This window comes from Scleropages formosus, chromosome 7 (assembly GCF_900964775.1).
Source record: "Scleropages formosus chromosome 7, fSclFor1.1, whole genome shotgun sequence".
NCBI lineage: Eukaryota > Metazoa > Chordata > Actinopteri > Osteoglossiformes > Osteoglossidae > Scleropages > Scleropages formosus.
In genome coordinates this window covers 761,683-774,054 of record NC_041812.1, presented here as the reverse complement: position 1 = coordinate 774,054, position 12,372 = coordinate 761,683, and the positions used below count along the sequence as shown (strand labels likewise).

The window sequence follows — 12,372 nt, the reverse complement described above, 5'->3', positions numbered from 1 at the left end:
TCACAGATGTGGACAGTTGGTCTGTCGGAAAGAAGACTCAACCTTCGCCTCACCGAAGCTCCGATAAAACACGAGTGGCGCTGTCATGTCTCACGCTGTCATTACCACCCACTAAGTCGAGCTAATGGTCGAGCGTTGAACAGGTACTGAACAACTGTGATACACTGTTACACATCATTATGAAGGTCCAGCTTCATCATTTCTATTTTCGGGTTCCTTTCTTTCGAAGGAAGTTCATTATTAATGCAATTTCTTCAGAACAAATCTGGGCTGAAACTGCCATATTTCTCACAATCTGAGCCAACGTACACAAAGCGCAGTGTGTCTCAGAAATAACGTGGGGACAACTGGTAGCGTAGTGGATAGAGCTGCTGCCTTTAGACTCACAGACTGTAGGTTCCCCACCTCTGGCTGTAGTACCCTTGAGCAAGGTACTTACCCTGAATTGCTCCAGTAAAATTACGCAGCTGTATAAATGGGTAAATAATTGTAAGTAGATTAACATTAAAAGGTGTTTTGGAAACATTCACAACATAAATGATACAATGAATGAATAACATGAACAAAATAATAAAGTGATCATTGATAATATCTCTGACAACAGGGGACCTTATGAACAGAAAAATTAGACAGGCCTCCTGATATTCCATATTAAGTGATACAGCATAATTATGAAATACTGACTGCATGACTAACTGTGGGGTGTAATTACCAAATTTGTGAGCCTAGAATTTAGATTAATTGACATTTCTCCAAAGCGCCTCACATTTTTACAGCCCATTCAAAGTAGCAGGTATTGTACCGGTTACTTTAAGGACCTCGATCCTGGGTACTATAGCAGCAGTGAGGGTTTCAACCTTGGAGGTAAAAGCCCAAGTCGTTAACAAAGCTACCGGTGAATGACTGCGCCACTCGGCGTTATAACTGATACTTTTGAAACAACGTGTAGTTTTTCTATTTGCGGGATGCTTCCGGAATGCGTTACTGAATTGGTGTGTACCTGTGAACGGATGACACATCTGTGTGCTGGCGCGTTTCCTTTCTGGTTCTACGTGCGCGATAAGCCGTGTACAAGCCCGTCCTGCTCTCATCCTACATTCTCATCAGCAGCTGTCCTTGTTGTCAAGGCAACATTAGCAGCTTAGTTACCATGGAAACCAGACAGGCCCACTCCCAACCCCCATCATTCCCCACCACCCGAGGCAAACTGACTGAAGGTCTCCATCCACCACTTGAAGGAGAACTGACCTTCAGTCCCGTTGCGCAGCACCATTATTACCTACGTCCATCGCTGCGTATCTATTGCCATTAGAAATCCTGTTACAATCGATAACCACACAATAACCCCCCGGCTGCCTAACAATAATGTGCCCTGCGGCCAGTACTGTGGTTTTCATTGTCTCAAGACATTACTGTCAATGCACAGAGACTCAGCGGCGAACTGGACTGCGATGCGATGGACTGCTAAATGCCCAGCAGTGATTACTGGAGGACCGTGGGCAGCAGGAAGTGACCGTAAACTGTTTTTACTCAACATAGAGGCAGAGCAAACCATTGGTGATATGACCTCATGCAACGATTTCCCTATAAAAAGAAGGAAAAAGGAGCAGTATGGCGGGAGGACTGCATTCGTGCTGTGGGAGAGGCCTCCAAGGCCGTCTGAGGGCCTCTATTTATAGCCACGGACCAGACAGCTGGGGGAGGGGGGTCCCTTGAGACCACCACAGACCGCCATTGGGGAGCCTATAAAGCCAGGTTCTCTCCTCCCGTCCTGCACACAGTCGACCTCTTTGTATCTCCTCCACATTCACAGCCTCATTCACACCTGACTTTGTCGCCTCTCCTACAGGTAAGCGGCTCTCAGTGTCTCTCGTCCCACCAAACACCTACCTCTTCTCGCCTCTTCTCCTGCAGACGCTCCAGACAGCGGTGTGATGACCCGTCCCACAGACACCTGGACTCATCTCATCTCCTCATTGCCTCATCGCAACGGCTCATCTCATTGCCTCACTGCATCTTCCTCAAACTTCAAACCTCTGTTCTACACATCTGACCTCAGCGCCTCTCCTCCAGACTCACTGCTCCACACACCATGTTTCTGCCACCTGGTCCTCTTGATGATCCCTGGCAGTCAAATGCACATCATGGCTGTTTACCAGAATAAAGGACAAAGAGGATGAGTACTGGGTCAGATGGTAGTGTAGTGAATAGAGTCGATGCCTTCGGACCCAAAGGTCACAGGTTCACTTTCCACCTCCGGCTGCAGTATCCTTGAGCAAGGCACTTACTCTAAATTGCTCCAGAAAAATTATCCAGCTGTATACATAGGTAAACAGGTGATTGTAAGTAGTTTAACACTTAAAGTTGCTTTGTGACGTGTCAGAAAGTGAATAAATTTAAGTGCAAACTACTACAATGGAGGAGTAACTACACACTCTCCTCCCCCACCAAACAGAAATGTCCCCAAGAAAGTGGAGTGACGGCTCTGTTCTGCGTTGTGATGCTCGTCCGGTCGGCTGGTGAAGGGTACCACGGTGAACCGGTGGCATGCTGAGCGACGCCCTTCAGACTTCAGCCCAGAGTGACTACGGGACCCCTCCAGCACAGACCCCCGATACAGAAAGGGAGGCACTGCTCACCTTTATGTAACAACGGATAGTGCGTCACCCATCAATATTACATTAGCCGTAGGAAGTGCTGCGGTGAGCAAGAGGTGCAGAGGGAGAGACGCGGGACACACAGATGCACTCGCGCTGCCACTTGTGCAAAGTCATCTATAAATAGGTGGCCGCCTGCTAAAGGATGGAGATTAAGGTCCTCCGAACCCTGAACTATGCTGCAAAAACAGAGTGAAAAGCACAGTTGGAGAGGCTGGAAGACAAGCAAAGATCGCGACTGAGAAAGTGGGAGGCGATCACACATCCCCCAGATACAAGGGGCTGCTCCAGCTGACCTTTATGCTATGCTTCAGAAAGCTGTCAAAACAAGGACGTCTTGACATTCCCAGGACGAAGGATGCGAGCGGAAATGAGCAGAAACGCCGGGAAAAAGCTTTTCTTTTAGCCACCAACACACAGGCTCAGCGTTAAAATGGTCATCATCATCGTCATCATTTCACAGCTCATGTTCTTCTTCTTGAGCACTGAAAGTGCAACGCTGCCTCGCTCTTTGTGCACACCCCCCACCTTAGGGTGTCTCCCCAGAGGGAGTGGCTCGGCCCCCCTGCCGAGGACACAGAAAAGGCTCGGCGACCAGAATCGAGGGACTTACCTACTTCCCGAGGACAGCCAGCCATCGCCAGGAGACGTGTGCGCAGCGAGCCGGCAGCAGGCCATGAAACGAGAGAAATTACTTTCATTGCATCTCACCCTGAAGGCAAAGTTCACCTGACAAACAAACAAACAAAGAAAAGTGCGGCAGACGAGGGGGCAGCGGCGGGGGGGGCTGCAGTGTTATGACAGAAAGAGCAAGAATGTTAGAAATAAAGAGGAGCTGAGAAGGACAAATCAAACTGGGGTCGGTTGATTCGATAAACCCTATTTCGTATCAGTACGCCCAATGCCACTGAGAGCCAGAGGTGCATTGTGGGAAGCACAGCAAGGAAGTTCCAATCATGCCGAAGCCCAAGAAAGGGAGCCTAGACCCACAACGCTCAGCCCGAGAAAGATTCAGAGCAGCACACAGTTAGTGAGAGGGACTGGAAGGTCGGGGTGGCAGCCCAGAGCACCTCCACACAGCCATGCCGTGAGCTCGGACCAACCTTCCAGTGTGGACGGCCCCGCCTGCACCTGCTCCTCACTCCAGCCTTGCAGCTGGGGTGTCTGGTACTCCATGAAGCTGGGGAAAAATGGCGGCGCCGCAGGGTTCAGGCCTGAGCTACCTGGGGGGATGGGACTGGTAGAGGAGACAAGGGGGCTGGCCGCTGGAGGCATTCGACAGGTGGGGCTCCTCACAGAAGTGGTGAGTTGGGGTGGCGAGGTGCTCACGTGATGTTCTTCGCTTCGGTTAGACCAACAACGAGCCGTGACACTAGAGGAAAGGGGCGCTGGGGCACATGGCAACACGTAGGGCTCAGCTTCGGGAGACAGAGCAACCTCAGCGGGGGAGGAAGAAGCATCTTTGGTGCTCGTATGGGTGGCATCATCATTAGGTGTCACGCATGTGTACAGAGGAAGGTTTTTTTCCTCCGTGGGAGCTGGGGCCATTGCAGCGGATACTGAGGGCTCTTTAGGAGGCGGTGGGCAGGAGGGGACAGCGCTGTTGCTCATCAGAGACCCTTTCGGTGAGCTGGCGTTTGAGGTGTTCCGTATGGGTTCATTCCCAGGCTGAGAACTTGCAGGGATGAGACAGGGAAAGTCTTTCATTGGTGAGGGAGGGATGTCAGGGGTCACAGGATCTGAGGGCAGGAAGGAAAATTCCTTGCTAATGGCATCATCGTCTATGAGGAACTGTTCAGAAACGGACATGTCAACATGGGACAAGGCTTTGAGTCCTTCCTCTGGGCTCAACGTGGTACTGAGTACTGGGCCCACTGTGCCAGGGCTGCTGTTCTCCATAGGCTGCGGGCCCAGGCCAGTGAGCAAGTCTTCGGGACGCTCCTGAGGTTCAGCGGTTGCAGATGGCACGGGGGACTCCTGTAAGGTACTCCATTCCTCTGGGATCTTTTTCCTGATTTTGCTCTTCTTGCCCCTGGCCACCCCTCGGCCACCCTCCTCGCCATGCCATCCCACGTCTCTGTACGGATTCGGAATGTCACTTGGAAAGATGTGCTCATCCCCAGCACCGAGTGCCTCCAGGGGACCCCGGTCCTCTATGAAGTCATATGGCTCCTCTTTGGGCCTCTTCTTCTTCTTCTTCCTCTGCTGCTTCCTGTCAGACACATCCCCCTCGCAGTCCTCCTTGGGCGAGGTCATCTGCCGCCGGGGGCTCGGGAGGCCGAACACAGCGGAGGAGCCGGGACCAAAGGGCACGTCGGCCGGTGGACCACCCTCCTCCACCCAGGGGCCCCCCAGGTGCGCTCATGTACAGAGATGGAAAGAGAGTTACATTCGAGCCACATCTGAGCACCAGGTACAAACCATAAAAGTGAAACATTTCAGCCTGAGTGGAAAGACTAAGATGTCAAACACCTTTGAATTAAAATACGCAAAAGGTGTCTTGTTAACATGATCATCTGCTTTTCACGTCGTGCTTTTTCCACATTGGCATATTAGCCACGTTTCAGCTTCACCTTTTGCTGGGAGAAATGTTCTCGACTTTTTCTAGGCCACGGACCCTGAACGAATATGGAGAAGGCTAAGGACCCCTGAAAACTCCTGAAAACAGTTTTGGCTAAAAAAAACAACACAGATTTTTACACTGAATTGAGCTGAAACTATGTAACAAATAATGGAAACATTTCATCACAAAGTCCACATGTATGACTTTGGAAACCAAGTGAAAACTGATGACGCTCCTGACGGAGACTTTGGTGTGTAAGGACAGAGCAGCTCAACGATGGACAAGAACACACGGTGAAGACAGTTCTGCGTTCGCTCTCTGAACGAGCGGGAAAAACCAGTGGGAACGGACACAACGAGCAGCCGTCTCCAGCCGCCGAATGCGACGGCCCAGGGCATCATGGTATGTCTCCATTCCAGGACCTGGTGACACGGCTTTGTGTGGCAGCGCTATGCGGGTGAGCACGTGTGGAGAAATGACGAGTCAAAAATGGAGCTGCGGCTGGCCAAGGACCCTGAAGGTCACAGGTGAGAAAGGAGCAGATAGCTCTCTGGAATGCGCACGCACACACACGCACACACACACACACACACAAAACCTGCAATACCCTAAATGCGCTGTGTGCGATCCAGATCGAGACGCCACGGACGGCACAAACACACGGTTGCGATCAATCCCGTACAGGCAATCAACTCCCGACAGCACGACTCCCATCGCCAGTGAGCGCTTCGCCAGTCTTTCAACACAGCAACGTGGAATGAAGAGTCATGGAAAGAAAGATTCATTTAACTCTGTACTGAAACTAAATTACGTTCAGTGCAAGACAACATGGGAGCCCCGACAAGTGAAGGATGGGCGAATATAAAAACATTGTGAAATTGACTTTGTAGCAGCAGCAGGAAAACAGTCCCACAGCACATGTGTTGATGTATTTTTTGTAAATGTTGTCAGTCCATTAGCAGCAGAATAAATCTTCCACTGTGCCGGAAAGACAACGCTGACAGATCTTCGTGGAGAATATTCCAGGGGATAAAGGCAAGAAGTGAAACACATGACAGTCCCATAGTGCTGCGGCACGGCGCCAGAGAGCGAGCGAGAAACTGGGGCAAAAGCGGCCTATTTAGGTTCGCCGCGGCTCTCTCCTGCACTTTGGGAGTCTGCAATGCGGAACAGATCGGCCACTGAGGGTGGCGCCATGTCGTGGCGCTCTGAGCGCCCTGGAGCGAGACCTCCTTATACAATGTGGACCTCCCGGTCTGCGGCGGGGCCCCTTGGCTTCGGCCGGCGCCTCTAATTTGGCTGCTGGAATCGGACCCCCTCCCGGCGTCCTTCATACAGGGCTGTCCAACACAAACAGCGGGAGCTTCATGTGCTGCGTCTGTGTCGCATCTGCTGCAGGGTCACCGTGTCGGACGGAGTGCGGTTAACAGTCTCTGGGGAAGGAGACCGGACACCTGGGACTTTGGAAATGGACCGGAGGTTTGGCCGTGACTGCTGGGCGTTGAAAGACCCCAAAGGAATTGGACTCTATGTGCACTGCACACTTAACAGGGCAGAGAGAATCGGGTCTGACAATGGCCCATAAGCCCCAATGTAGCACCTGAAGACGTGTCTTTCACTGGAACACCAGCACGTTCCATCACTGGCTGCTCCCCACACAATGCATTGTGGACCTTCAGACAGTGACGCCAACCATCATGAGGCACGAGGGCTACAATTCTCATTAGTAATTTGAATTAAAGTGGGCAGAGCTGCCTCCTTGCACTCAAAGGGCCTGGGTTTGACTCTCACCTTCTGCTCCTGGGAACGCACCTGGATTAAGGAACTGCAGCAGGTGCTGGGAATTGAACCGGACTCCTCCCAGCAATCGGCAGCTGCAGCTACTACCCTGCCAGCTACTCACTGACCCACCTTTGTTCCTTCCCTCAAGCTCCTTTTACACCCCAGGGCTCCAGACACACTGAGTAGCTCTGAAGTGTGGAGGGCTTTACTTCCTGAGTCGAGTCACGTAACCATTCTGTGACTCATAGTCGTTCACCTGGTCACTCTAGACCTGGGCTGGACCCTCCCGGCAAGAGCCCATCCCACACTGCCAGGGAGTCACTGCACCATTTCTGCTCACTGCGTTCCACTGCAGCACCTTCGCTCCACATTTCACTTCCTGTCGCAATGTCGATGCATAACTGCTCTGCTCATAGCAAAAGCACAGCGAGCGCTAAAAAGGGCATGCTGGGTAACAGACATGTCAGTAGACCTGCCACAATTCCATATTTGTGGGGACTGAGCGCCTTCCATTCATTCAGAATGTCTTAGAGATGGTGGTCCCCTTAATGCAGCAACTGCTGGAACTAAAAATAAAAAACCCAAAATAAACTTCCAGAACAAAACGGGACAGTCACAGGAGGAGCTGCTGCAGGGATGGGGAAAACCTGCTCCGTGTGGACAGACCCTTGTTTTCACAATGCTTCACACCCGCAGGCTTGATGACTGTCTGGAGACGGTCAGAAAGGAATCCGCAGCCGGTCCCTCACTCGTGGTCTTGGAAAAATTCCAGACTTTTTACAGGAGAATCACAGTTTTCTCAGACCATTGATTTTCCCATCTCAAAGATGCGTAAAAAATGAACTGCAAAGAATCACGGTCTGACTCGGGTGATCTATGAGCGTCTCGTCACACAGAAAGACAGGCAGTGCGGCACACGAGCTGTTAACAGCTCAAGCGCGGGGGACTTTCGATGCAGCGCCCCCTGGTGGCTCGACCTCAGAATCGGCCCAAGGGCCTTTCAGTACAAATTGGGTTTCAATTTGACTTCGAAGTGAGACGAGCCCAGCAGGAGCTTCCTACTGTCATCCCTAATCTTCTGGAATCAACCTCGTGGCTAGAGCCACACTAGGGGTTCGACACCTAAAACCGCTGTGGCTCAGAGGGCTGCTCGGCTCCTTGCTGCTGTCGTAAAACTACGCCTTCCGCTCCAAAGTATTTTCTTGCGTGCTCTCGCTAACAGCACTGATTTAGGGTCATTGCGGCACGTTAAGTTCTTTAGAGACACTGGAAATGACGAACACTGTAACCATTAACCCGACGGAAGCGCATCGACGGAAGCTTTCTGCAGCAGACTGAAAGAACGGACACGGCGGTCGGCGCCCGCAGGGCCACCGCTGCAGATCGGAGCGCTGCCTCTCCTTACCCGCCGTGCTGTCCTGCGCGTTCTGCTCTCTGGCCTGGTTCGGCATCTGGGGCTGATCTGGGGGTTCGGGGGCGAGCGGCGGGTTCGCCTTCTGAGGTTCGGGCATGCTGGGGGGCTTTGCTGTCGGAAGGGGGGCTACGCCCACATCCATATTCATCGGCATCCCAGTCTGAGACAATCCTGAAATCCCACAAACTGATTACTGTGTGGCGCGCGCACAGATGCACGCACACACACACACACACACACACACACACACACACACACACACACACACGTGCACCGCTTTAATTCAAACGTCGACGTGAACGGGACACACTGGCACTTTCTGTGCACTTGATTCCTGACAGACTTCTTCATTCAAGTAGGAAAGAAGCACTTTCCCATGTTTTACCATCTAGATGTCACTTTAAGAAACCCATCTCACAAAGTGTATCTTTTCATTACCTAAATAATTTTTATTTAGTTTACTGGCGAAAAACAGTGTCAATGAAAGTAAAAAACAATACTTCAATGTTTTTCAACTAAAAAGTAAGGCTAAGGAGACATGCAGAAAGAGGAGTAAATGCAGAATCTGTGCAGGCTGAGTCAACTTCAACATGCTAAAACAGATCGAGGAGAACTTATTCTTTCAGTATCTATTTAATTAAATGCTAAACGCAAACAGAGACACGGAGGCCGAAGATGCTGCTCCCTACAGTTCCTCCACACTGCCGAGCAACATCCTCCCTGAAAAGCACCACCTAGAAACAGTAGAAAACACACTCAAACACACGAGTGATCTCAGCGACAGCGCCGTTACGGCAGAATGCAGGCAAAGAGCAGGAAGAAAAGCCCAGCAACTGACTGCGCTCACTGAGACGAAACACCGATCTGCTCGTTCTCCACCGTCAGGATGACTGTGAACAGAAGACCCCAAACTCGGCAGTGATGAGGTCGGCATTTCGCACCTCACCTGTGAAAGTGTCCGTGTGGGGGGCTGACGGCAGGGACCCCCACGGATCGGCGTCGGGAGGTGGGATCCCTGGCAATGGAAACACAAGTTAGAGAATACAAAAGGTGAGCCGCACGCAGAGCACATCTAACTGGAGAGAATTAAAAACAGATGAGAACCTCATGGTGCAAATTGTCCTGTTCGGACTTCTCTGCCACATGGTTCAGCTGGAGAACGGGCTGAGAATGGATCATCGCGCAAAGAACTGGCACAAGTTCCCTGGCGGTTAAAGTACAGCATGAATACCTAAGGCTGATGGGCCATCGGTCTGGGGGGGAAACACAATAAATAGCTGGAGACGCCAGGACGGAGATGAAGATCCTGGAGAAGCACAGCTGATGCGAGAACTGCGCTGCCAATTGGACCGGGACCACGACCGGGACGCACGGGAGCAGACTGACGCCGGACCGCAGCGGCGGTTTGCACTCTGAGGTCTCACCTGACAGCAAGTCCCCGGTCCAGATCTGCTGTTCCATGGGATGGGTCCACATGTCGCCCTGTGGCTGCTGGTACTGCCCTGCTGTCTGTCCACCTGGCATCACCACAGGATCTACCATGAAGGGACACAGGTCAAGACTTATCATTCATTCATTCATTCATCCATCCATCCATCCATCCATCCATCCATCCGTTTGTATACTGATTAAAAAGCTGAGCTCAATGAAGAGCTGCAGAGGTCCAGACTCCATCTCAAAAGCTTTAGATGTGAAGCAGGTAAAGCCCTAGTTGGGATGACAGTCGTAGCACATGGCAGTCTCACACACACACACACACACACACACACACACACACACACACACACACACACACACACACTACAGGCAATGTAGAATCATCACAATCTAAAACTGCAGCAGTGAGAGGAAACCCATATGAACACAGAGAGGATGTGGAAACTCCACAGATGAAGTGAGATTCAAACCTATGACTGAAGCCACTGTTTAGATGGTGCAAGGAACAACCCTAACCCTAAACTTAACCATAACCATAATGTAACCCTAACCACCACTAAGCGACCCTCGCAACACACACACACACACACACACACATTATCAGAACCGCTTGTCCCATACGGGGTCACGGGGAACCGGAGCCTACCCGGTAACACAGGGCGTAAGGCCAGAGGGGGAAGGGGACACACCCAGGACGGGACGCCAGTCCGTCGCAAGGCACCCCAAGCGGGACTCGAACCCCAGACCCACCGGAGAGCAGGACTGCGGCCCAACCCACTGCGCCACCGCGCCACCGCGCCCCCCCCCTCGCAACACATTCGTCTTCAACTCAAAAAAGTTCACATTTGCCACAGTAGAATGCTACTTTTCCACATAAAGTGACAATAACCAACAATCCACAAAATTCACTTATATTAGCTGCTATAAGTTCATATTTTGTATTTGGCCAAGTCGTATTTTCACCACAGAAGGAATGTGGTAAAATATGAGAACACACTGTGCCGTAGAGGCCCTGCTGTTCAAGCCCAGGCGGTCAAGCAGAAAGGATGGTCAGCACTGTGAATGACCATGGTACACCTGGTACACTATGGGTGGACCACACTGGTTCAAGGCCGTGCTGAAACAACCTCCTCTTCTTCTACTTCCTGATTGATCCCGAAAAGTTTCTTGTGTCCTTGTCCAAGGTGCTGAAATAAAACCGGAGGGCAGAGAGTTCTCGCTGGGACCACACACACACACACACACACACACACACACACACACACACACACACACACACACGAGTGTATCAGCTAGAGGTCCTCGAGTGCCAGCAAACACTGCTGATCCATGGAGGTGTACCAGTGTCTCATTACAGGTGCTGAGAAAGGTTCTCTTAGAACTGAATGAATTTATACCTTCAATGTTCTCAGCTCTTCCCTGAGATCCAGAGGGAACGGACACCGTGCCCTGGGGGGGGTGAGAACAAGTACGGTCCGTCTGAAAGTCGGAATCCTTTAGATATCAGCGGAATTATTTCAAAGGAAAAACACAGGAGGCAAAGTCTCAGTCGCATCACCCGTGAAGGCCCCCACCTACAGAGGGAGGAGATGCCACCATGGGTGAAGAGGGCAGAACTGCGTGAAAAGTCAAGGTTATGGAGTGGACATGTCTTGTCCCCTCCCACTCCCTTCCTCCTCTCACTTCCTTCCCAAATATCTCCTACTCCATTCCTTCTCCCATTCCCCTCCCACTCTCCTCCTACTCCCCACGCATTCTGCTCATAATCATAATCAAGTGCATAATCAAGACAAGAAACCGTACACCGTGGGTTTACTGGGCTAAGAAAGTACAACCCTTCAATAAAGGACACTTTCTGAGAGAAGTTATGACCGCAATTTTACTATTTGTATTCATGTGAGTACTCCATACACTGCTCCCTTCGGGCCCTTTGGCCTCCGCAACGTCTCTCTAACCCCTCATCAAGATGGGAATGAGAGACGCGAATGAGCCGCCAGGCCCGTCCGCGAGCGATCTGGAGCCAGGGACACGGAGGGGCATGGGGGGAGAGGGGGGGCGGACAGATGGCGGTGGCGAGCCGGCGCCAGTGGCCCTTCTCTTTTGGCTCATCTTGCCCTGGGTGAGGGACAATCTGGGACTTGTCACCCGGTGGGGAGCTTGGCTGGTAGGAGGGCTGCTTCTCCGTGACCTTAGCCTGGAGCCTGGAGCCTGGAGCCTGGAGCCCGGACATCGTACAGGACGGCCACCGGGGGGCGCTGCCACACCTGAGCATAACTCCTTACACTGATGCAAACACACACACACACACACGCACACACACATTGAACTGTCCTCACAAAATGTGACGTTCCAAACCTCTTATTCAGACTACTCAGACACCTCTGTCCAAGTAACAAAGCTGCATTTGTACACTAAGTGACTTTTACTGGAGTAATTCAGGGTAACTGCAGTACTACAGCTGGGGTAGGCATTCAAACCCGGGACCTTGGACTGCTGTGCCACTTGTTGCTTCATTACCT

General features: G+C 51.6%; 1 protein-coding gene across 5 annotated transcripts in view; it reads right to left on the bottom strand.

The window, feature by feature from the left end:
* The window catches only part of LOC108934017 (microtubule-associated protein 4-like), a 62,042-nt gene that overhangs the window by 34,037 nt on the left and 15,633 nt on the right, over positions 1 to 12,372 (bottom strand). For 4 of the 5 annotated variants that reach the window (XM_029253814.1, XM_029253817.1, XM_029253818.1 and 1 more), the window contains exons 3-7: positions 9,841 to 9,951; positions 9,363 to 9,431; positions 8,408 to 8,587; positions 3,761 to 5,017; positions 3,271 to 3,273 (exon numbers count right to left, since the gene is read on the bottom strand). In XM_029253814.1, the coding sequence (XP_029109647.1) occupies positions 3,271 to 3,273; positions 3,761 to 5,017; positions 8,408 to 8,587; positions 9,363 to 9,431; positions 9,841 to 9,951 (1,620 nt within the window). The remainder of the gene's footprint in view (positions 1 to 3,270; positions 3,274 to 3,760; positions 5,018 to 8,407; positions 8,588 to 9,362; positions 9,432 to 9,840; positions 9,952 to 12,372) is intronic. The other variant, XM_029253815.1, reaches the window with a different exon arrangement.